At 42.4% G+C, this 26,904-nt stretch overlaps 1 protein-coding gene across 2 annotated transcripts in view; it reads right to left on the bottom strand.

Moving 5' to 3' along the window:
• The window catches only part of DDX4 (DEAD-box helicase 4), a 30,704-nt gene extending 8,725 nt beyond the window's left edge, over positions 1-21,979 (bottom strand). Inside the window, exons 1-6 of one of the 2 annotated variants that reach the window (XM_041121070.1) lie at positions 21,924-21,979; positions 10,539-10,580; positions 7,910-8,062; positions 5,360-5,514; positions 3,272-3,401; positions 2,050-2,216 (exon numbers count right to left, since the gene is read on the bottom strand). In XM_041121070.1, coding sequence (XP_040977004.1) covers positions 2,050-2,216; positions 3,272-3,401; positions 5,360-5,514; positions 7,910-8,062; positions 10,539-10,580; positions 21,924-21,929 — 653 coding nt within the window. In that variant the 5' untranslated portion in view covers positions 21,930-21,979. Of the gene's footprint in view, positions 1-2,049; positions 2,217-3,271; positions 3,402-5,359; positions 5,515-7,909; positions 8,063-8,190; positions 8,311-9,140; positions 9,248-10,538; positions 10,581-21,923 lie in introns of those variants that run through there. The other variant, XM_041121071.1, reaches the window with a different exon arrangement.
• Positions 21,980-26,904: the final 4,925 nt, after the last annotated feature.

A 26,904-nucleotide genomic window follows, 5' to 3' on the forward strand; every position in this document is an offset into this window, starting at 1 on the left:
CTCTTTACTCATCCCTCACTATGTAGCAAAAACACATAGCGAGAGAATTAGCAAAAACATTGATAAAGACAACAGATCTGGAGATCAAGGGATCAAGATTCCTCTCTCAACCCCAAAACCTGAGCCAATCAGAGCACACTGCACAATCTTAAAGGGAGACACTCCTCCATCTTTTCATAGGATGCAGTGCGAAAAGAGACCACATTCCCACACAAACAGTAAACACATGGAATGAACATGAACCACACTTATGTACCGTGTCATTTGAATGCTTTATTCCCAGCTGCAGAAACAAAGCCATTAATAGTTCACTACAAGATCTTCTTTCAATACAAAGAACTCTATGAAAAAAGTCTTGACTGAGGAACCAAAGCCACAACAGGCAACTTAAGACTGAGTTTAAAATTAATTCAATCCTACTTAAAGAAAAGCGATTCATGTCCTCAAGAGCTGACAATATTAAATGATTAACAGGAGAAAGCAGCCCATTCCCCTCTTTCATTCAGGATAGTCAACTCCTGAAGATGTTTTCTCCCTGCCTCAAAAAAGATCTTTCAGGCTTTTTGAATGCCAGAAAAGAGTTGTCAGGATTTGACTCACTGAAGTACCAACAGACTTCACTGCAATGCTCTGATCAGTTTACGTGCTCTCAAACTGTAAAGTGCTTACTGGTGTTTTTCAGTGATACTGTCACAACAGTATCCCTACCACAAAAACCACCAAAATTATGTCAACTGCTCAAACTGAAGTTAGACTCCTCCAATTTAAGAATGAGTACTCAGATGCCTGTCTCTTCAAAAGTGGAAATACTGAATAATTTCCATCCACCTACAGGGAATGGGGCGATTTGTTTGGGGCTCGGCAACCCCACTACCATCTGTTGAAGACTGTTCTCAGAGTCTGGAAAGTGGAACATTAAGGGTAGTGAGTAGCAGAGCTGTAAGAGATATCCTAAACACATTTGTGGAAGCTTTAAAACTACCAAAACCAAATAGCATTTATGCAAGTGTCCTGGTTTCAGCTGGGATAGTTAACTGTCTTCCTAGTAGCTGGTACGGTGCTATGTTTTGAGTTCAGTATGAGAAGAATGTTGATAACACACTGATGTTTTCAGTTGTTGCTAAGTAGTGTTTAGACTCAAGTAAAGGATTTTTCAGCTTCTCATGCCCAGCTGCGAGAAAGCTGGAGGGGCACAAGAAGTTGGCACAGGACACAGCCAGGGCAGCTCACACAAACTGGCCAACAGGGTATTCCATACTGTGTGACGTCCCATCTAGTATAGGAACTGGGGTGCGGGTGGGGAATCACTGCTCGGGGACTAGCTGGGTGTCGGTCGGTGGGTGGTGAGCAATTGCACTGCACGTCATTTGTATATTCCAATCCTTTTATTATTGCTGTTGTCATTTTATTAGTGTTATCATTATCATTATTAGTTTCTTCTTTTCTGTTCTACTAAACCATTCTTATCTCAACCCACGAGTTTTGCTTCTTTTCCCCATTTTCTCCCCCACCCCACTGCGGGGGGGCAGGGAGTGAGTGAGTGGCTGCATGGTGCTTAGTTGCTGGCTGGGGTTAAACCACGACAGCCAGTAAGTAAGAATTGTGTATCAGAAAGGCTGGTGAGTTGAGCAGTAATTGGGATGTCTGGTTATATTATGTCCTGGTGCCAAAGACACTGCTACTGTGCTGCTTGTTAAACAGCAAGACCACTGTTTTTGAGCTTGCACAGATCTGGTGGGGGAGGGACAAGAAACAAACAGAGGCAGTATGAGGACTTCTGCAGAAGTGGAATTTTAAAGACTTCATACAAACTTTGTAAGTTACTTTGGAGTCCCCACCTAAAATAAGCAGTTCATCTATGCAAGTTACTAGTTCTGTTACCTAAAAAAAAGGGAAGTCTTCATCAAGGAATGTTAACATCATAGCTTTTCAGTATTTTCTAGCAAGATTATAAGCTTTTAAACATAAAGAGTGCTCTTAACAACTCTTCAGACATTTAGCTCTATACAAGTACATTTTCAGATATATCTCCATTTTTACTTTACTCACCTCTGAACTTCATCAGGAAAAGTGGCACTAAACATTAGTGTTTGACGTTTGTCTTTTGGTGGCATGCTTGGGTAAGAAATCAGCTGCTTCATATCTAAGCCAAAACCCATATCAAGCATGCGGTCTGCTTCATCTAGCACCAAGTATTTCACATTACACAAACCAATCTGCAAATATTTCAGGGAAAGAAAAACCATATTGGTTCACTGACAGTATACGCTTATAGAACGTCCTAATTGCCAAAATCCACCTTTTACTTATTTTTTTCTAGTAGAAGTTAATTATTCACAAATAAAAGCCTATATGCATTATGTTTTATTTGCATCTGAACCTCTATTTAACTTTTCAATCTGCACTAATTCTAATAGTATGCGTACAGTGAAGTGCTTCAGAACTTGGTTCAGCAATGTAAACCAAGATAGAGCCTATAGATCAACTAGTATTCAGTACATCTATTTTGAAACTATGTCTGAGTTTTAGAAAGGTTCTCTCATACAATCCTCACACATTCTCAACAAACTCCTTGTTCTGAAAAAATTTATGTCAGAAAGCATTATTAAGGACATTACAACTTCACTGTTGCTGACCAAGACTGTCATTTTGACTAGAAGCCTGACAACTGCAGAAAGCCAATCTCCACTTTACCACCAAGTGTTTTGCCAAACTTCACTTGTCCAGTGCAACATCACTGAGCCACCATTATAATAGGTAGCAATTTTGATTTGGACTTATAATGGCTGGAAAAATAAAAATTCAAGCACAATATTACACCTGGAGTTTTTTTACATTTTGAATAAAATCAATATTAAAACATTCAAAGAATTAGTATTAGCATAGTTCCAGACAAATAAAAGCTATTGTAGCAAAACAAACAGGACATCAAGCGAAAATCTGCTATGGAATTTTCTATGAGAACTAAAAGAAGGTGTTCCATGTATTTAAACTATGAAGTTTAATTGCCAAGAACACTGCAGACAGTTTGATTTAGATTGATATTTCCCAGTGGGCCCTGAAATGGACTGAAAAGATCTGGACTCACGCTACTTTTTCAAAAACCTCATGGTATTTAGATATTTGAAGAAAAGTTCACCTGTATTTTAAGGCAGCATACTGACTAGTTTTTATGGCTGTATCTTTGCTTCTATCGAATTTGAAGAATGAAAACCAGTATGTAAAAAGCTAAGAGTGTTTAGGGAATTCAGATTAAGTTTTAAGATCTTACCTTCTCTCTTCCAATGATGTCTAGAAGTCTTCCTGGAGTGGCACATAGTATATTACAGCCTTGCATTACCTGACGAATTGAATGGCCTGTTTGTGTACCTCCATAGATCACAACAGGCCTTATACAAGTTCTATTATATAGAAAAAAATTGCATTAGTTATGTAAGTATGCAAACAGTATTGTTTCATAAAAATATGTAAAAAATCATCAGATCTACCATAAACCAGCTTAGAATGGTTCAACTCCTTCGCCATACAGCACAGCTTATAACCAAAAGCAGGACCCAAGACCAGAAACTCACTCACCATAAGCTCAAAGTTCCCATCCATACTACATAATAGAGGCTGCACAGGTGGCTGGCTTAGAAAGAACACTTCATTTCACCTGCACTCTTCCCTCTCCCTTCAACGGAGAGTTACTGGCAGTAAGAGCCAAAATTATGTTAGACATTGTCCCCTTTTATACAGCATACTTCGAAAAAGCAGAACCACCAAATATATGCCTTTAGAGCTTCAGAAGTAATTCTTCCACACCTTGAAAGGACAGTGCAAAAAACCAAAAAACCCACAGAGGTGCACCTCTGTAAAGCAACTAATCACACTGCCCATGCAGTGTGCCACTCAAGCATCAGACTGCAAACCCATTCAAACACTGAACTACTTAGTGCTCTTCCTACTAAGGTTTTGGTTAGACCTACATCAGATATTCTTCTGTAGAAAACCACCTCTACAAGCAAGAACTACCTTATGCAGCTGAAGAGCAAGCTTACAAGCTTGTAACTCCCTGCTAAGGCTTTTACATGCATGCAGTGAGTATTTTCACACTCAAATTCAAACTATCTATTCTTGAATATACTAATTCAGCTTCATATGCAACAACGGTGAATCAGATAAACCCAGTAAAAATTTAATTGGAACTTGTCAGAAAATTTTAGTCAAGAATAGAAACAGGTTGGACTCATAACGTTTCAACATTTATCCACTATCAATTAATACACCTATTTCACATTCTTGTGAACTAAACCAGAGGGCTTAAGAATATCATGAATCTGAACTGATCAATATGCATGCAATTCTTTAGAGGCAACAGATTCACCCCTTGATATTGTTTAACTGCCCCCCAAATGTAGGTTACCTTGCTTTCACTGCAGGGCAGCTGTAGCAAAAACTTTCTAAATTCAAAAGCTATTTTATTGTGAAATAATCTATATCTAGTTTAAAATAGCATAATTAATAGAACTAGCTACACAGAACAGTTTTAGGGATTAAGAAGCTATTCTTAGTAACATACTTAGTAAGTAGATACGCAAACATGATAGTACTTCACAAAGGCCAAGACAGCCTTCAAGCATAAGTTTGCTTGAACGAGCAAAGGCAAGTCTAATTTAGTCCACTAGATTTTGCACTGACAATGTTCTCCATTCCACCTCATGACAGTAACAAGCAGTTACAGACAATAGATTTAATCCTCTTCCTGTGCACTGGTGTAACCTATCATTTAGCAGCTGAAAGATCACTGGCAAACTAGTACAAGCGTACTCTCATGCAACATCCAGGGGCTCAACGACAAGTTCAGACCTTTTGTTCCACTTTGAAGAAGCAAAGCCAAACGAGTTTGCTTGAGCTGTGAAATTTCTGTCCGTGACCAGAAACACTGGGAAGTACAGAGTTATTAGAAACCATCACTGAAAAGTGACTAAAAACCCCTAACACGTAGCTCTATTTTTGTCAAGATGAAAATAAGAGCAAGTATAAATTACATAAGGCAACCTAAATTTAAGTTACTTCATTTAAGAAATTTCATTTTTCTCATCAGTAAAGATGATGTGGTACAAGTTTAGTACTTATCTCCTCTTCAAGCTGGAGTAAGCCTCTTCCCCAATGCCCCTCCCCCCCAATATCAGGAAGATTAGGAGTTTAAATCCCCAGTCACATAGTAAGAAACCTGCTAGCCAGTATTACCATCTGAATTCAAGCATTTGCGTTCGATTTGCACAGAAAAATTTTTGAAAGTATTCATGAAAAAAATAAAGCAGTGCTGATTCAGACAAAGTAATAATCAATACCAGGCAACAGTGCAAAAGCTTACCCATACACAAATTTCCTTGCTTCTAGGAAGATCTGATTTATCAGTTCTCTAGTTGGGGCGACAATAATACATTCTGGTTCTTGCTGCTCTTTAAAGCTACTGGCGGTTACACCATTTCTCATCATGTGGGCCACAATTGGTAGAAGAAAAGCTGCCTAAAAAAAAGTAGCAGTATTTATGCTGTTTAGTCTTAAAGCTTTCATAAGTCACACTAAAAGCTGCATATCAATCTTAAAGCTAGAATGATACAGCACACTATCAACTTCAAGGAAATCAGACTGCAACAGGATTGACCTGAATGCACTACAGTACATTAAAGCTTATTTCCCCTTGTCTAAGAAGCATGAAAATATCCCTCTGGTCCTTAAGAGTCTAATAATGCAGGAACAGAGTTAAGCACTAGCTAACTTCTGGGTTCTTCAGGCAGTGCCACACAGTATGTACCCCAGGATCAAAAACCCTCCACAACATTTACTTACAAGCATTACATTATCATCAGTAGATTTTGTAAGGTAAGCATGTATGACCATTCTCCAGACTACTACAATAGCAGATCAGTTTGCAACACTGCTGCACCAGCACCCTTACGTCCCTGTAAGACTATTTACCCCCAAAATAGAATCTGTACAGCAGTCCCAAAAGCATTCAGAATATTTATAGAATAAGCTTTGGACATTTCCCCCTCTGCAAACAGAAGAGGTTTTTCAAAACAAATAACTCATAAGCTATGTAACAACAAAGCTAGAATTCCACACTACATTGAATGGCAAAAAGTTATACTTAATATCCAAATATTCTCATACGGAGTTGTCAGCGGTTATATTTGGATACATTAGACAGTTTAACAAGTTGACACAACTGCCAGCTTAGTATCAACTCTCAACACTGTTCCATGATTAATACTGAATTGCCTAAAACTAAGTCTGATGCTGTGGTGGGTTGACCCTGGCTGGACACCAGGTGCCCACCAAAGCCTTTCTATCACTCCCCCTCCTCAGCAGGACAGGGGAGAGAAAATATAACAAAGGGCTTCTGGGTTGAGATAAGGACAGGAGACATCACTCACCAATTACCGTCACGGGCAAAACAGACTCGACTTTCGGAAAATTAACTCAATTTATTACAAATCAACCAGAGTAGGGTAATGAGAAATAAAATGAAATCTCAAAACACCTTCCCTCCATCCCTCCCTTCTTCCCGGGCTCAACTTCACTCCCAGATTCTCTACCTATCCCCCACAGCGGCGCAGGGGGATGGGGAATGGGGGTTGGGGTCAGTTCATCACACGTTATTTCTGCCGCTTCATCCTCCTCAGGGGCAGGACTCATCACACTCTTCCCCTGCTCCAGCGTGGGGTCCCTCCCACGCAAGACAGTCCTCCATGAACTTCTCCAACGTGGGTCCTTCCCACGGGCTGCAGTTCTTCACAAACTGCTCCAGCGTCGGTCGGGCTGCAGTCCCTCGGGAGCACACTGCTCCAGCGTGGGTCCCCCACGGGGTCACAAGTCCTGCCAGCAAACCTGCTCCAGCGTGGCTCCTCTCTCCACAGGGCCACAGGTCCTGCCAGGACCCTGCTCCAGCACGGGCTTCCCACAGGGTCACAGCCTCCTTCGGGCACCCACCTGCTCCAGCGTGCAGGTGGATATCTGCTCCACCGTGGACCTCCATGGGCTGCAAGGGGACAGCCTGCCTCACCATGGTCTTCACCACAGGCTGCAGGGGAATCTCTGCTCTGGCGCCTGGAGCATCTCCTCCCCCTCCTTCTTCACTGACCTTGGTGTCTGCAGGGTTGTTTCTCTCACATGCTCTCATTCCTCTCTCCGGCTGCTGTTTCTGTCTGTCCCGCAACTTTTTTTCCTTCTTAAAAATGTTATCACAGAGGCGTTACCACTATTGCTGATTGGCTCAGCCTTGGCCAGTGGCGGGTCCGTCTTAGAGCCGGCTGGTATTGGCTCTGTCGGACACAGGGGAAGCTTTCAGCAGCTTCTTACAGAAGCCACCCCTGTAACCCCCCCCCCCCAAAACCTTGCCACGCAAAGCCAATACAGATGCAGATCAGACTTGATCAAATAAGGATGACCAGCACAACACACTGTTACAATGTGGCATAAGTTTAAAAAAAAACCAACCACAAAACCAAAAAACAAGCACAAGAACACACAAAACAAAACACATATACCAACACCAAAAAAGAAACAAATCAACACAAAACCCACAGAACACAGAAAGAAACCCCAACTTTCAACTGCTGAGTTTTTTTTCTCATCAGCAGCTCTATTACTGCCCATACTTCTGAATCTGTATCTGTAGCCCTGAAGACTGGCCTGCTGTATCAAGACACCACTTCACTAAAATTAAGAAGAAATTCAGCCCAAATATGTGACAACCCATCCATCATGCCTATCTGTGCTTAATACTACACCTGCCATTACAGTGCAAGTCAAATCATTAGACAAAAAGCTGTGAAGCATCTGTGGAAGACTGAGGCATCCACCTAAAAGTTCAAGGTCACGCACTTCCAGTCGTATGAATACTACACGAAATGCTTACAGTTTTTCCTGATCCTGTCTGGGCACACGCCATTAAATCCCGTCCTGCCAGTATAATAGGAATGCTGTACTTCTGCACTGGAGTAAGTTTAGAGTATCCAGCTTTAGCGATGTTCATGTTTAAAGTCTGACAGAGGTTAGCTTCTTCAAAAGCCTGTAAAACAAAAAAAATTATTATTAACAGTACACAACCACAGAAGTTAAAGTTTCTAAACTGAGATGCCTACCATAGGATACAGACAGCCAAACACTGAAAAGTATTAACTTTTGAGGGGGTCTCACCAGTCATCTAGACTGCCAAGGTTCCTACAGGTAAAAGCCCCAAAGGTTTCTTCCACCTGCTCATGCCATTCAAGTAAAGTTGTTTGTAGGACAGTGAAGGCCTTTGGCTGGTCTTACTAGCTTTGAGAGAAAACTTCTCAGAAGCCATAGGTTTGGATTCAAGCAGGTAAACTCACATCGTGGCATGCTATGAAAACAAATTAAAACTCTTCCATTTCATTTCATGTAGGAGATACACACTTAGTCTCTGTGATAAAACTAATAAGGGGAGCTAAAGCAACATCCCTATCCAGGACCAAAAACCATCATACATGATAAAAGCAGTTTAACTTCAGAGAGAAAACCTTTCAGAAGATGGATGGGGGAAAAAAAAGCTGCATCTTCTCTTTCAACACAGGTCCTACTACACCCCCCCACCCTTCTTCCTCACTCTTCTCCCTAAAAAGAGCTTTTTTTTTTAAACACTAGCCACCTGGTATGGAACAGAAGCAAAGTTATATTTAAACAATAAACAGCAGCCACAGAAAACGGGGCTAGAAATTACTTCAAAAACACCTCTCTGTCCAAATGAACTATTCCAACAGGTGTTCATTTACAATGTTAAAGATCCCCCAGTAACAGACTTCAAGATGACTCTACCAGCCTTCCCAGAAACTGCTGCCAAAGACCTCTTTCTTTCAAGTTCTAAACTGGTATTTTTCTGAAATTTAAGGACTATACTTCCTGTCCATGCAGTATTACTTTCTCTGGGCAATTTCGGTAGTTTGTCAATGTCATTTTGAATTTGCATTTGTATCTTTCAAATGGGTAGCATCTCCTTCCAACACACTACTGTCTGCAAGATGCAAAATCTTTTATTAGTATTTTCATTAGCTGTGAATACTAGACTTGGGATACATCCTTACAGAATCATGCTCAAGATAAACCCTGAGATTAATGAGTTCACTAACCAGAAATGGTGCTGGAGGGTCAAGTCCTGACACTTCGACAATGTTTTCGTCATACTTGTCAAAATTAATTCCTGTCTGATAATGTGCAAAGATGGCTTGTTCATCATCAGGTGGAGGTGGTGGCACATAAGTCACCTTTGGACCTTAAGAACACAAGCACTCAAGTTCATGAACAATATAAAGAAAATTTAAACTAAAACTATTTTAAGTATGGAGCTACTGAAGTTCAGTGAGATGTCATTTAAACCTCTCTCCACTTCCCAGGAAGGCAAGAAATTTCATAAATTAATTCTACTAGAACTTAGTTTTATACTAGTAGACCTAAAACTTACTTACAAATAATGTCAAACTTTCATAAAGCATTCATGTCACATTTGCTTAAGGACCTTACTTTAAAGAGCTACTCACCAAAATTAAGTTACGGTCTACTTTACCACCATGCAAAAACCAATTCTACCACAAAAACTCATTACACTATAAATTATCCTATTCAATAACAATGCATTTATTAATACACAAGGATAAAATTAATCTGTTCATGGCAGTACATTTACAGTTCTGTATTCCTTAGGGTATTCTTCAAGCTGATAAACTCAGAGGTATAACAATTACTTGATGCTCACTAAAATGTTAGCAGTAGAAGCCATTTCACAGGGGCCTCAAATAAGGTAAGATCAGGAAGAAAAATTATTCATACAAAAGTCATGAGTTCACTATTTGTCTTTTTGCATTTCAAGAGTAAGAGAAAGACAAAACAAGGCTAAAGTCATTTGCAAAAAAAACTGCAGGTAAGTAAACATTCTAATAGATTGTCCCAACTGACACGTTCAATACGTATCAGAAAGTCATTATTCATCATACATTTCAACTTCATCTCCTGCGCATACAAATCATGAAATTCTATTTACTAACTTGCAGTAAAAGACATCAAGCCTGTTTTCCAGAAATAGCATCCCAGATGCTACAGCATCTGAAACTGAGAATCTACTGTTCCTTCGTGGTTTGCTTTAATGATTATCATCACTTAAGATGCCTATACTATTGCCAATTAAGTTCTTTAACACTTGTGTCTCAGCTAGATAAGCTTTACTATTATAAAAAGAAACAGCCAGCACAGAGGAATTCTACAGCACTCCATTCCAAAGAGTTAGTCTTTTAGGTGAGAACCACCACTGTGTTGCCCAGTAATTCAGAGATGAACAAAGTTTAAACAGACTGAGTTTAACAGTATTTGCTTGTCAGCTCGTGTTAAATTAACAGTTTTGAGGTGGTTATGCGTTTGCCTTTATCACTGCCTTCTTTTTTACCCAATTACTTCCAGCAACTTTAAGTAAAAGAATGTTCCTTGAGTTAAAAGCAAATTAAAACTGGCATGTTACTTGTGAAGAAGCTACTTACCTCTTTCAGAACGTATTTCTTCATTGCATTCCTTGTAAGCAGCTGTTAAAGAGAGCATTCCAAAGTTAATTGCTTTTAGGAAAAAAAAGCTCATTTGAGAGAAAATTTAAGTGAGAACCTTCATGAAAAATTCCTAGAGGCACTTAGAAGACTCAACAGTGGGTACTGATATGGTTGGCAGAATGAGTGGAAATACTTAGGTAAGCAATGAAAGCTTAGTTACAAAAAGCCAGAAGACAAAGGCCTTGTATTTGTGTTTTAAAGGGCAGAAAGAGAGCATGTCACAACACTGAGCTTAGCAGGACCTTGCAGTAACAACATGAAGGAATTAAACCCAGTATCTTGCTGAGGAACTTCCAAACCAGATCTGGTCCTTACTTGACCCGTAATAAGTCCCTTAACATCAAATAAAATGCAATCATCCCAGATTATAAGATTGCCATCACAAGTTGTCTAGATAAAGCAAGTTGTATTTAAAGACAACAAAGAGCAAGGATCCCTCCTAAATCCAGCATATGATTTTGCAAAGGCAGATTATTTTCCATATTCACTTGAGATTAATCATGAACAAGAAAAAGCATCTATAACAAGAAACTGAAATGCCATAGAAATGTAAGTTTTATAACCTGTTTTGTTACCTCTTAAGTGAGGTTTTTCCCCTAAAACTGATAAACAAAATATTGTAACAAGAAATTCATACACGCTTACAGTTACAGCATCTTGGTTTTAAGAACCATTCAACTTTTCCACAAAACCAGGATATGCTTGTTTTATGCTACATAACCTACTTCTAAATAACTCAAGAGCCATCGCCATAAACTTCAGTGTCACCACAGTAATTTTTCAAGAGCTAGGAGAGAATTTAAATCAGAAAACTATCCTGTTATTTCAACACCCATACATTTACAACATCCACTCCATGAAAGTTCTGACCTTGACATCCACATATTGTGTGTGTTGCTGTCATTATCACTTGAAAAACAAAGACATTTATTCTTAAGACATTATTCTTAAGACCACATGTTTTACATATGTAAAAACTGTACTAAGACTGAGCTATTAACAGCAGCATTTCCAGGATCCGTTTTAAGTCTTTAGTCTTACTATAAAGAAAACAGAATGTCCTGGTTTCAGCTGGGATAGAGTTGATTGTCTTACAAGTAGCTGATGCAGTGCTATGTTTTGAGTTCAGTATAAGTTGATTTGTCAACTGGAGAGCCAAGGAGTGATCAGCAAAGCTCGCTTACCCTTTAATAGTCCCACATGGCCAGTGTGAAAGTCTAATGGGGAGTGGAGACTAACTAGATTATCGTGGTCTGAATGAAGTTATGCCACCGCTGAGTGCTGCCATTCCGGATATGCTAGAACTTCAATACGAACTAGAGTCAAAGGCAGCCAAGTGGTACGCCACAACTGACATTGCTAATGCGTTTTTCTCAATCCCTCTGGCAGCAGAGTGCCATTCACAATTTGCTTTTACTTGGAGGGGCGTCCAGTACACTTGGAATTGGTTGCCCCAGGGGTGGAAACACAGCCCCACCGTTTGCCATGGACTAATCCAGACTGCACTAGAAAAAGGTGAAGCTCTGGAACACCTGCAATACATCAATGACATCATCGTATGGGGTAACACAGCACAAGAAGTCTTTGAGAAGGGGAAGAAAATAGTCAAAATCCTTCTGAAAGCCGGTTTTGCCATAAAAGAAAGTAAGGTCAAGGGACCTGCACAGGAGATCCAGTTTTTAGGAATAAAATGGCAAGATGGACGTCGTCAGATCCCGATGGATGTCGTCAGATCCCAATGGACGTGACCAACAAAATAGCAGCTATGTCTCCACCGACTAATAAAAAAGAAACACAGGCCTTCTTAGGTGTCGTGGGGTTTTGGAGAATGCATATTCCAAATTACAGTCTGATTGTAAGCCCTCTCTATCAAGTGACCCGGAAGAAGAACAATTTTAAATGGGGCCCTGAGCAACGACAAGCCTTTGAACAAATTAAACGGGAGATTGTTCATGCAGTAGCCCTTGGACCAGTCCGGGCAGGACAAGATGTTAAAAATGTGCTCTATACTGCAGTCGGGGAGAATGGCTCTACCTGGAGCCTCTGGCAGAAAGCACCTGGGGAGACCCAAGGCCGACCCCTGGGCTTTTGGAGTCGAGGATATCGAGGATCCGAGGCTTGCTATACTCCAACTGAAAAAGAGATATTGGCAGCATATGAAGGAGTTCGAGCTGCCTCAAAAGTGGCTGGTACTTCTGAAACACAGCTCCTCTTAGCACCCCGACTGCCAGTGCTGGGCTGGATGTTCAAAGGGAACTGATGCCACATGGAGTAAGTGGATTGCACCGATCACACAACAGGCTCACATAGCAAACCCTGATCGCCCAGGAATTTTAGAAGTGATCACGGACTGGCCAGAAGGCAAAGATTTTGGAATGTCTCCAGAGGAGGAGGTGGCACATGCTGAAGAGGCCCCGCTGTATAATAAACTGCCAGAAAATGAGAGGCAATATGCCCTGTTCACTGACGGATCCTGTCGCATTGTGGGAAAGCATCGGAGGTGGAAGGCTGCTGTATGGAGTCCTATACGACAAGTCGCAGAAACTGCTGAAGGAAAAAGTGAATTGAGTCAGTTTGAAGAGGTGAAAGCCATCCAGCTAGCATTAGACATTGCTGAAAAAGAAAAGTGGCCAGTGCTCTATCTCTACTGACTTGGATGGTAGCAAATGCCCTGTGGGTGGTGGTTACAGCAATAGAAGCAGAGCAACTGGCAGCACAGAGGTAAACCCATTTGGGCTGCCGCACTGTGACAAGATGTTGCATCCCGGCTAGAGAATCTGGTTGTAAGAGTATGTCATGCAGATGTTCACGTACCCAAGAGTTGGGCCACTGAAGAACATCAAAATAACCAACAGTTGGATCAGGCTGCCAAGATTGAAGTGGCTCAGGTGGACCTGGACTGGCAACATAAGAGTGAGCTATTTATGGCTCAGTGGGCCCATGATACCTCAGGCCATCAGGGAAGAGATGCAACATATAGATGGGCTCGTGACCGAGGGGTGGACTTGACCATGGACACGATCGCACAGGTCATCCATGAATGGGAAACATGTGCGGCAATTAAGCAAGCCAAGCGGTTAAAGCCCCTGTGGTATGGAGGGCGATGGATGAAATATAAATATGGGGAAGCCTGGCAGATTGACTATATCACGCTCCCGCAAACTCGCCAAGGCAAGCGCTATGTGCTTACAATGGTGGAAGCAACCACCGGATGGCTGGAAACATATCCTGTGCCCCATGCCACCACCCAGAACACTATCCTGGGCCTTGCAAAGCAGGTCTTGCGGTGACACGGCACCCCAGAAAGAACTGAGTCAAGACAACGGGACTTATTTCAAAAACAACCTCATAGACACCTGAGCCAAAGAGCATGGCATTGAGTGGGTATATCATATCCCCTATCATGCACCAGCCTCTGGGAAAATTGAATGATACAATAGACTGTTAAAGACTACATTGAGAGCAATGGGGGGTGGAACCTTCAAACACTGGGATACACATTTAGCAAAAGCCACCTGGTTAGTCAACACCAGAGGATCTGCCAATCGGGGTGGTCCTGCCCAGTCAGAACTTTTACGTACTGTAGAAGGGGATAAAGTCCCTGTAGCGCACGTGAAAAATATGTTAGGGAAGACAGTCTGGGTTACTCCTGCCTCAGGCAAAGGCAAACTCATTCATGGGATTGCTTTTGCTCAAGGGCCTGGGTGGACTTGGTGGGTGATGTGAAAAGATGGAGAAGTCCGATGTGTGCCTCAAGGGGATTTGATTTTAGGTAAGAATAGCCAGAATTATACTGTATGATATTAGTTGCTACATAACCCCGCTACTGTATGTTATCATTACTATAATTGTTATATGCTATATCCATAGTACTACAGTAAGAATCACTTAGATCAAGCAAGAATGAACTGTGATAAAACTGAGCAAAGCACAGTACTGATGGAACCAAAACTGACTCCAGCGTGCAACAATCCAACGGTGCACACCATCCTCCTGCTGCGTCCAATGTCACCTTCTCGTCACACTGCACTGAAGCCCAATCCTGCTCTGCCGCCAGAGAGGACCTTGCACCATCCCTCCTGCCCAGAAAGACTGGTATGACAGATGGAGCCCAGAGACGGGAACTAAACTTTAACTTTCCAGAAGTCTGCTGGAAATACAACACAGCAGAGAGTAAACAATCTAGGACGTTCCTGGAGTGTGTGGAAGATAAATTCCTGACGCAGCTGGTAGGTGAGCCAACCGGGGAGGAGCCTTGCCAGATCTACTGTTTACAAACAGGGAAGGACTGGTGGGAGGTGTGATGGTCAGAGGCCATCTTGGGCTTAGCGACCATGAAATGATAGAAATCTCAATTCTTGGTGAGGCAAGGAAGGGGGTTAGCAAAACCACCACTATGGACTTCTGGAGGGCAAACTTTGGCCTCTTCAAGGCACTAGTTGAGAGTCCCTTGGGAGACGGTCCTGAAGGGCAAAGGGGTCCAGGAGGGATGGACATTCTTTAAGAAGGAAATCTTAATGGCTCAGGACCAGGCTATTCCCATGTGCCACAAGTCGAACCGCTGAGGAAAACGACCGGCCTGGCTGAACAGGGAGCTTTTGCTAGGAGTCAAGAAAAAAAGGAGAGTTTATCGTCTCTGGAAGAAAGGGCGGGCAACTTGGGAGGAGTACAGGGATCTTGTTAGGTCATACAGAGAGGAAATTAGAAAGGCAAAAGCTCAGCTAGTACTCAATCTGGCCACTATTGTAAGGGACAACAAAAAATGTTTTACAAATATGTTAACCATAAAAAGAATCCCAAAGAGAATATCTATCCTTTAATGGATACAGAAGGGAATGTTGCCACCAGAGATGAGGAAATGGCTGAGGTACTTAATGCCTTCTTTGCCTCAGTCTTTAATAGTGAGACCAGTTATCCTCAGGGTACTCTGTCCTCTGAGCTGGAAGGCAAGGATGAAGAGCAGAATATATCCCCTTAATCCAGGAGAAAATAGTTAGCGACCTACTACGCCATCTGGACACTCACAAATCTATGGGTCCAGATGGGACCCATCTGAGAGTACTGAGGGAACTGGCGGAGGTGCTTGCCAAGCCACTCTCCATCATCTACCAGCAATCCTGGTCAACAGGGGAGGTCCCAGAGGACTGGAGGTTTGCCAGTGTGACACCCATTTACAAGAAGGGTCAGAGGAAGGATCCAGGGAACTACAGGCCTGTCAGCCTGACCTCAGTACCAGGGAAAATTAAGGAACAGCCTGTCTTGAGAGCACTCACATGGCAAGTCCAGGACAAGCAGGTGATCAAGCCCAGACAGCATGGGTTTACAAAAAGCAGGCCCTGCTTGACTAACCTGATCTTCTATGACCAGGTGACCTGCCTAGTGGATGAGGGAAAGGCTGTGGATGTTGTCTATATGGACTTCAGTAAGGCCTTTGACTTTGTCTCTCATGGCATACTCCTTGAGAACCTGGCATCTCACAGCTTAGACAAGTGTACTCTTTGCTGGGTGAAAAACTGGGTGGATGGACAAGCCAAGAGGGTTGTGGTGAATAGGGTTAAATCCAGTTGGTGGCCAGTCACAAGTGGTGTTCCCCAGGGCTTGGTGTTGGGCCCAGTTCTGTTTAATATCTTTATCAATGATTTGGATGAGGGGATTGAGTGTACCCTCAGCAAGTTTGCAGACGACACCAAGTTGGGAGGCAGGGTCGATCTGCTTGAAGGGAGGATGGCTCTACAAAGAGATTTGGACAGGCTGGATCAATGGGCCAAGGCCAATTGTATGAGATTCAACAAGGCCAACTGCCGGGTCCTGCACTCGGGTCACAACAACCCCATGCAGCACTACAGGCTTGGGGAAGAGTGGCTGGAAAGCTGCCTGGTGGAAAAAGACCTGGGGGTGCTGGTCGACAGCCGGCTGAATATGAGCCAGCAGTGTGCCCAGGTGGCCAAGAAGGCCAACGGCATCCTGGCCTGCATCAGAAATAGTGTGGCCAGCAGGAGCAGGGAGGTGATTTTTCCCCTGTACTCGGCACTGGTGAGGCCGCACCTCGAGTACTGTGTTCAGTTTTGGGCCCCTCACTACAGGAAAGACATTGAGGTGGTGGAGCGTGTCCAGAGAAGGGCAACCAAGTTGGTGAGGGGCCTGGAGCAAAAGTCTTATGAGGAGCAGCTGAGGGAACTGGGGGTGTTTAGTCTGGAGAAAAGGAGGCTGAGGGGAGACCTTATCACTCTCTACAACTACCTGAAGGGGGGTTGTAATGAGGTGGGTGCTCGTCTCTTCTGTCAGGTGGCTGGTGATAGAACGAGAGGAAATGGCCTCAAGTTGTGCCAGGGGAGGTTTGGATTGGATATTAGGAAAAATTTCTTTACTGAAAGGGTTGTCAGACATTGGAACAGGCTGCCCAGGGAAGCGGTTGAGTCACCATCCCTGGAGGTATTCAAAAAGCACAAAGACAAGGTACTCCAGAACATGGTTTAGTGGGCATGGATGATGGTTGGAGTCGATGATCTTGAAGGTCTTTTCCAACCTAAATGATTCTATGATTCTAAATGAACTCTACAAACATTTTATGAACACGACCCATAAACTAAAGGAATATCTCTCTGTGTGTATATATATACACATATATATGTATCACTGTTTATATGTCTCAAAGGGATGGAAAAGGTGATGATGATTGACCGGGATGTAACTGAAGGTATGGGAACTCAGCATGACAACAATGGTATAGAATAAGGGGTGGATACTGTCCTGGTTTCAGCTGGGATAGAGTTAATTGTCTTCCTAGTAGCTGGTAAGGTGCTATGTTTTGAGTTCAGTATGAGAAGAATGTTGATAACACTGATGTTCTCAGTTGTTGCTAAGTAGTGTTTAGTCTAAACTCAAGGATTTTTCAGCTTCTCAAGCCCAGCCAGCGAGAAAGCTGGAGGGGCACAAGAAGTTGGCATAGGACACAGCCAGGGCAGCTGACCCAAAGTGGCCAAAACAATATTGCATACCATGTGAAGTCACACCTAGTATAAAAACTGAGGGGAGTGGGGACAGGGAATCGCTGCTCAGGGACTAACTGCGCATCAATCGGTGGGTGGTGAGCGATTGCACTGTGCATCATTTTAATATTCCAATTCTTTTATTATTACTGCTGTCATTTTATTAGTGTTATTATCATTATTAGTTGCTTCCTTTCTGTTCTATTAAACTGTTCTTATCTCAGCCCACGAGTTTTACTTCTTTTCACAATTTTCTCCCCCATCCCAATGGGTGGGGGGGAGCAAGTGAGAGGCTGCATGGTGCTTAGTTGCTGGCTGGGGTTAAGCCACGACACAGAAAAAGCCTTAAACCTAACTTATAGCCTCTAGCTACTCTGTAGAGGAAGTTGTGTTGCTGATTTCAAAGGAGGGGAAAAAAAAAAAACCTTTAGTATGAGGTCCCTCTGCAAAAGAATGAAAGCTAGAAACACAGATAACAGACACAAGACTGAGTGAAGAGGAAAGGCAACAACAAAAGCTGTTCATAGGTTCTCTACTCAAATGTGCAGATCAAGCCATTCATAAAAATCATACTGTGAGACTGACCATTATAAGACCAGTACCACATAAGTGCAGTGACCCTCCAGTGCCTCCTTAGCCCTCCCTCATCTGCATTTTTCCTCACTGCAGCAATGCAAGCACAAAAGAATAACATCAGGGCAGCATATTAATCCAATTGCTCATTCTCAACAAGACCAAATTATTAATTCTAAATATAAATACCAGGTCTAAAGAGGCAGCCAGTGCTGTGACTTGGATCAGGAATGCTCTGTTCAGCAGCAATACTCTTAAGCAACTCTGTAACGCCACAGCTTCATCAAGACTGTGACACAGAATCCAAGCAAAGATGCAACATACAGTGTGTGTAATTACTTTTAAATACTTATTCTTCTATCAGAAGATACAATATGCTTCCACACTATCTCTAATTGCAAAAAGCATAACTGTTTTAAGAAAAGCCAACACAGCCCTACCTTCATGACCTCTACAAACTCTGTGACAGGTCCACTACTCAGAGATGGAAGCAGCAGAACAGCCTAGCAGTGCTTGCTCTGTTCCTTTGCTAGATCCAGACACATTCTCTTACTATAAAAGGACATACTTCTCATGCAACAAACTACTCTTTATGAAGAATTATCTTTCCACATGAGCTTCTATACAGACTAGTGCAACTGTTGCCTACCAATATCTGTAACAGTCTTTACATACTAATACGTCATACACTGGTCATGAAAAAGTAAGGAATGACTATCCTGAATTAAGGATGCAGTTATGTCCCCTATGAGTATTAGCATGTTGCCTCTCTAACACTTAAGTTTCTAAAAATCACTATTTGAACTAAATACCTGAAAAAGTTCATTTGAACTAAGTCAAATAGAGGCAAATCAATTATTCTTAGGATATTAAGGAGCATTTCTGAAAACACATACTAATCATTCTAACTTTTCTACAGTGAAAATTCTTTTACCAGGATCACATAAAATGTTCTTACATTGAGAATACCAGCCATCCACTACCCATTACAGTAGTTTAATGGTATTTCTAATTTGAATTATGGGACTTTTGCGAGTGATAGATGACTATGCACTAGGTAGCACAACACATAGGTTACAAGTTACAGTAGCATCAGTGGCAAAGTTAGTGTGGCAGTACATTTCCCCCCCTCACCTCTCCCCCCATCCTGCCAGCAGGAAACGAAACTTCTCCAGGAAGGGAGAAGGGGAAGGAAACCCTGGAGGCTGCAGGTTAAAATTTGAACTGGCCCATCGAGATGGGCCAGGTACACTGAGGTGACCCTCCTGGCCAACAGAATTAAATGACCACAGGTCAGATTCGACAGGGGTATAAACGGGGTCCCACCGGAGGACACGTTGGCAGTCCTCCTCGGAGCAGCGGGTCTGCAGTCGGGGACTCCCCTTCGGGTCGGGGCACCACCCAAGATAACTCCTCAAGGGAGAGAGCCCTCAGCTTTTAGGTGAGTGATACGCACATTTTGAGCCACCACTTTAAATCTTGGGGATTCTTAAGTTGGCCGTGTAGTATTAATTCTCTTTACATCATTGAGCCTGTGGTTTTATCAAATGTTACCGGACTTCTAACTAACTTTTGCTGAAGAATAAATCTGAGTTTTAACACCTGTTGGATTTGGTTAGTCGTGCATCCGTAACATTTTAAATTGGCGTAGTTGGCAGGATGGTGTTAATGGAGGAATTATTACGGAGGCACGGCTCCAGCCCTTCTCCCCCAGGTCTGGACTGGGCAAAGGAGAAGTGGTCCAACCCGGCAGCGGTCGTGGAGAGAGTAGAACTATGCCACGGAAGTAGTCCACGAGACAGCAAAGGCAGTGTGTGTGCCCTCCTGGGCACCTGCTTGATTCAAGCACAGAACCGTGATTCTGCTAAAAGGCAAGGGGAAATAGATTGTCCGAAGGTGGAACTGGAGGAAAGGGATGTGCGGCCCCTTATTGAAACAGAAGGACACGTGGGTCCACACGGTGGGAGTCCCTGGACCGCTGTTTGCACAGCCCCTCGGTCGGGACCCGAGCTTGGCGAGTTGCAAGCTAAGTTTTCACGCAAGCCAGGCAAAACTGAACCTGAGTATTTGTGGAGAGTTTCTCTAACGGGGGAAGATCAAATACTGTTGAGTGATGATGAAGCAAGAAATTACTGGGGACCAGGAGTGTTTCTGAGTGCTGGACCGGTGGGCGATCAGTCAATAACGTCCCGAGTAGCTTACTGGGCTGGGGGTGTGAACCCCAAGGAGAGAGGAGAATCTGTTACTATCCGGGAAAAGGGTCTGTCAGAGTTAACGGAGGGCAGCAGGAAGTCCTGCCCAGCCGGTTGTAAACCCCGCCCCGAGCGGTCTCGAACTGGGGGCCGTTGGGTCAGAACTACAATCCCAGAAGGGACACTCTCTGGCAAAAGGCACCGGCACTGGGGGCAGCCCGAGCCATGCTGCACGGGCAGTCCGCCGGCGGCGTCCAGGAGTGGGATTGCTGGAGGGGAAAGCTAGACACCCAAGGGAAGCGCCAGCAACCCCATCCCCTTGGGAAGAGAAACGGGACCCTTTCAGGGCACTGCGAGAGGAACTGGAAGGGCTAAAAAACTAGGAGCTGCGGTTTGGGGTTCAGGCCACCCAGCCCGCATGGTGAATACCTGCCAATGGTCTGCTGATAAGGAGCCTTATACACACATTCCTGTGGGTCCAAGACAGATAAGTTTACAATTCTTAATCGACACATGAGCCCAAATTAGTGTTTTAAACGAACGACAAGCTAGTGAGCTGGAAATTAGGCCATCAAGAAAGGCTATAAACATTAGAGGAGTAACAGGGGTGACAGAAAAATCCCCCATAGCTCAAACCCAACTTTGGCTACCTGGGGAAAAAGAATGACAGCTGTGGAGGTGGCTTTAAGCCCCTATGAGGGAAATATACTGGGATTTGATGTGCTGGCAGGCAGGCAATGGGACCTACCTAATAGTAGGGTGTGGAGCTTTGGGGGCAGGGAGGCAGAAGCTATTCATGTGAGAACATTGCAGGTTGCTCCTGCACTACTGCAATCTAAGGTAACCTGTGTCCCTCAATATCCACTTCCAGCCGTAGCCAAACGGGGCATTTTGGAAGTAATTAATGATCTGGAGAAAAGAGAGATCATCAGTTGCACACATTCTCCTTAATTGAGCCTGTGGTTTTATCAAATGTTACCGGACTTCTAACTAACTTTTGCTGAAGAATAAATCTGAGTTTTAACACCTGTTGGATTTGGTTAGTCATGCATCCGTAACAGGAAGATAGAAGCATGAGGGAAAAATCTTTTCTAGACAGCAAAAAAACCCAACATTAGAATAAAGTCTTCAGGAAGAGCTGGCCTCTCAGAGCTACAAACCTTACTTGTCAGCCTGGACAAACCTAAAACAATACTTCACTTTATAGGGGGGTGGAAAAAGTCTAGAGTGACTATTTCAAAACTGAGCAAGTTCTTAAAGGCTTGCTTTGAATTTGGGGGTTAGCACCTCTGCTTCACTGCAAATTAACTGGCCCAGCAGCAGTAGGACCAAGGAAAAAATTACAGAAAACAACAGCTTTGAAAATCCAAATACTAAAATTTATCCAAGTTACAAACACATCTCGTGTGGGCATGCAAGCAAGCTATCTAACATTTGCAGTAGGTTCTTAATTCAGACAGGGAGAACAATCACAGTGGCAGCATTTAGCAAAGCTAAGAAGGTACTGCATTGCTACGAACAGCAACAAGGAAATCTGAAAGGTTCACCACCCTACTAAAAAGTCTCACCTGCATGACCTCCAAATGCTCCTCTTCCTCTAGAGCCAAGAAGAATGCCAGACTGAGGTCTGTCTCTTTGCTCAGCCTTAATACCTGTAAGTAAGACACAGTGTAGTGGCTATGGCGTCTAAAATTAGTATACTGAAATACCATGCTTAAAGCTAATACTATTTACTCCAAAAACTCTACAGTGCAACAGCCCCAACAGATTCTTTATAACACCAACCTATGCTGTGCTATTCCCAGTGATACTATTTTTCAAAGATGCCATCCATGTTCCATAACACAGCTGAAGACTAGAAACTATTTCATAGCTTTCACCTTTATACTTGCAGTTCTTAGGGAGCAAGCAAACCTAGAAAGAATAACCAAATGTATGCTGTTCCCACACAAACCAGTCAACATAAAAAAAAAAAAAAACACCTTACTCTCACTTCGTCCAAAGCCACAAGGAAATCCTCCAAAACCTCTATTTTGTGTACCAGAATCTTCTACAACGTTCCTTTCTTGGAAACCTGCAGTACAGCATAGCACAAAACTTAGTTTGCCCGATTTTACATGTGTAAATCGAGTGCCTTTTATTGGCAATTATTCTTCACAGTCCTTATTTCATGTATTCAGATAAAAAGTACAAAAAACCTAAGTGATTTGCCTCAACGTATGAAAAAAAATGAAGAGAAGAAATATTTTTTGCCGAGAAGTATGACAAGAAGAGTCTACTGCTCTCCTGTACTATTGCTTCTTGCAGTAAATAAATAAAACATTAAATCTGGAAGTATTTGACTTTACATGCATATATGCTATATAAGCTACTAACTTTCAACTCTTTGGTTATGATGCAGATCAGTTCAGTCCTCTGATTCAGTCGCAGGACAACTGACAGCATTTGTACCTTCTCAGTTTTCATAATCAGTACTGTAGAGTGAGGTAGTACTGCCATTGCTGCCTCCTATGGAGCAAGGATTTGAAAACCTGCCTTTCCAATCTATCAATTTCTAATTTTTTATTACTCAGAATTGCTTATTCAGTTGCTTGGGACAGGCAGTGCCAAGTGTTTAGTCTATTTTTATTTCTAACCCCTTTCCCTAGTCACCCTCCTGATGGGGAGGGAGAGGAAGTAAACAGCCACACGCATAAACAAGTTACTTCTCATTTTAGATCAGACATTTCTAGGTGTTGTCTAAGATCCAAGCAGTCAACTTGTACTGTCATTTACTCCTTAGTCTTTATTCTTCAACTGAACACCTGTTCTATCATCTTGTAATGACAAAGAGCATCTTCTGCTAAATGAGAAGTTCTCCTACCACAGCATCTGTAGCTCCCTCTCCACCAATGGTTGGTGCATACCAACATATATGTCATTTGAGTTTTCCCAAATTAAAAAAAAAAAGTCACATCTTAAAGGCTCACATGCAAAAGACAGTCTAGATATAAAAGCCCATAAATACTACAGACCTTAAATACAGCTTGTGAGTTACTTGGCAATTGCTGGAGAGTCTACAGCAGAACTGTTCATCGTTCCACAGCACCACCAAAGTACTGCTGTCTGCTTAGTCAAACAAGTCTAGCATTCCCCTACCTTAATGAACATCAACCCAAGAGATGCAGAAATGGTGTAGAATTTTTTGAAAGAATAAACATAACTTCCAAGTGCCTCCACAGCTGTGCTGCAGGTCAAAACTTTTGCTAAACATGCCCAAACCATGACTGCAGTTTCAGTCTTCCTTGTTCCATAACCAGTCTCACTTACAGCCATAGAACTATCTAGACAGCTGTTATGTGATAGTAGCTTCCACTGCCCTATGTGCTTCCAACAGTACCTGGTGGAAGCATATACGGCAGTACTGCCAAACTTCCAATTACTAACCTCTTCAATGTGCACTGCATACAAAAGTGGCACTTGCCATAAGCAGGAAGAGGACAGGGATTAAATATTGCTTTATGGATACTAAAGAAAGAAAGCTTTCAGGTCTTCCACAGAAGAGCACTGGTATACTCCCTTCACATGGCATCTATGTGAATACTAATACTCAGCTGCGTTTTATACTACGTTATGACTCAACGAAATTATCAGAAAAATGCCCTTCTTCAGGGAGAACAGAATCAAAGCAAGAGGTAAACAAAACATTGATTTTAAATGTAGAGTCCTGCCTTCTAGCAAATACGGTGCGGTATTTTATGTTGTGCAGTCAAAACTAAGGGGTGATACTCAGTGCCTACATTATGCAGAAATAAGGACTGGTATTACCCTCCAAGTCACAAATATTCATTTGGCTCTGACACAACAAAACTGAGTACCTGAACAGAGAAAATTTAATGTATCAAATACGACTAGCCACTAGAATAACAGACACTCCAGAAAGTTACCTCTGTTTGCAAAATTCCTTCCGCTACCAAATCTACTCACTGGTTGACGCTGTCTGTTCAGACATTCATCAGTATCTATAATTAGAAAAGAAGAATCAATTTAACATTCAAAGCTATCTTTGACTTCAGGGTAGGCTTTTGGGTTTGAGTAGGTTTGCAGTTTTGTTGTTTCAGTTTGGGTTTTTTTTAAACCTCAACCATAAAACTACAGAATCATTCAGGCTGAAAGGGACCTCAGGTCTGTAGCCTACCTTCCACTCAACAACAATAAAAAAAACACCTCATGATGAAAGCGCCCTTTTTAAGACAATGAATTAAAATTACAAAGCTTAGCACAGGTGTAATTACTGTTTTGCATAAGGAATAGCACTACACAGCAACAGTACTGCTACCAATATAGTAAAATCTGAGTTTTCAGAATCTACTCAGACACCAGTTGCAAGGTCCTCCATTCTAAATGTTTTGTCCAAAAGGAAGGCTTAATCACCCCCAAAACTAAAAATTTTAACTATGCAATCCTACCTCCACTCCTAGAATACCCTCCAAAACGAGCCTGCGTATCCTGACGTGTGTTAGATCTTTCAACAGCACCTGGAAAAGGAAAACAACAAGAAAGTAAAACTTTTGACAGTGCCTCCCATAACATCTTCATGTACAAAACAATGAAGTACAGCCTACATAACTGGACAGTGAGGATGACTGAAAATAGGCTGAACCACTGGGCTCCAAGGGTTGTGATCAGCAGCACAAACTCCAGCTGGAGGCCAATCACCAGCAGAGTATCCCACTGATTGATACTGGGGCGAACACAGTTTGTCATCTTCATTCATGACCCGGATGATGGGATAGAACGCACCCTCAGCAAGTTTGCAGACATACAAAACCGGGACATTAAACACAGGGCTGTGTTTCACTTAGAGAAAACTCAAAACATGCTAGAGACATGGGGAGGCAAGAACCTCAAAGTTCAACAAAGAGAAATGCAAAATCCTGCACCTGGGGAGGAGTAACTCCAGGCACCAGTACACACTAGGGCCAACCAGCTGGAGAGCATCTTCACAGAGAAAAAAAAACTGAGGGCTGTGGTGGGTAGCAAATTGAACATAAGCCAGTAATAATGCCCTTGCAGTAAAGGCCAACAGCCTTCTGGGCTACATTAGGAAGAATGTTACCAGTAGGTAGGGTCCTTCCCCACTGATGACACCCTGTCTAGAGTCCTGTGTCCAGCTCTAGGCTGTCCAGTACAAAACAGACGCTGACATACTGGAGTGAGTCCAGTGAAGAATTGCAAAGATAATGAAAAGACTGGTGCATCTGTCACAGAGGGAGTGGTTGAGAGCTGAAACTGCTGTGCCTGGAGACAAGAAGGCTCAAAGGATCTTGCCTCTTAGCAGAAGTGAGCGAAGATAACAGGGAGACAGATTCTTTTCACTGATATCCAACAAGAGGCAAAGGGGACAAATTGAAATACAGGAAATTCCATTTTAACATGAGGAAAATCTCTTTACTCTGAGGGTGGTTAAACACTAGACAAATTGCCCAGACAGCTTTATCATCTCCATCCCCGCAGAAATTCAAAACTCAGCTGGACAAGATCCTGACCAACTTGCTATAGCTGACCCTACGCTACGCAAGGATTTGGACCAGCCAATCTTCAGAGTTGCCTTCCAACCTGAGTGATTCTATAAAAAACTAATTCCCTATTTTGCAATATTAAAATCAAGACTGAGGTACATCAGTAACCATCATAAAAATATGACATCTGAAATAAAAACGTGAAGTCTACAAAATTCCATGATGTGCAAGTATACGGCACATCACAAAAACTGATTGGTACTGGTTTTCTTCCAAGTTAAACCTGCTTAACGTAATTATATAGCTACCCCTGAAAAAAAAATAGGCACTAGTATATTCCGCCACAAGACAAACACATTAGTTAAAGAAGAGATCACCTGTATGCAAGAGCCTGTCATAAATGAAAAAAAGACGACAGAGATTTCGTACATTACCAAGTCACTCAATTCAGAGACTTTGTTTGTACAACACCAAACGAAGTGTTAAACTGCTGCTTTCATAGTCCAAACAATGTTCTGAGTTCCTGCTCACTTGGAAGATTTAAGTGAGTAGTCTGTGGCAAAGCCAGCATAAAAGATTGATATTCAAGTTTAATGTAACCTGGAACAAGCAGCAAATAAAAACATCCTACCAATTATTTGAATTGGTATTTTTATGGTTTACTACAATAGATTCGCTTTCATTGACCAAGTCTGTTTCCATTTAAAGGGGTGAGGACTCTCTTCCCTTTACTTGCCATCCTAACCCATTCTTATTCCATCGCTTCTCTTCCACTGAGATTTCCACACCTTAAGCATACTAAGTTAATTCAATATTAAAAATTTTTGGAAAGCACATCACATGCCAACAAAATACTTGATCAGTAAAGCATCTGCTTTAGTAAGTTCCTTCACCATGCTGCCCTCTGTGTTTACTGCCTCTACTAATGAAAGAGGCTGGACAAAACCACAGATTTATAGACACTGAACAGGATAGAACCAATGATCATTCTTTAGTCAAGTCTGCTATGCTTAGCACTTACACCAAATCAACTGTAGATTGCACTGTT

Source organism: Aquila chrysaetos, chromosome Z (assembly GCF_900496995.4).
Source record: "Aquila chrysaetos chrysaetos chromosome Z, bAquChr1.4, whole genome shotgun sequence".
Lineage (NCBI taxonomy): Eukaryota > Metazoa > Chordata > Aves > Accipitriformes > Accipitridae > Aquila > Aquila chrysaetos.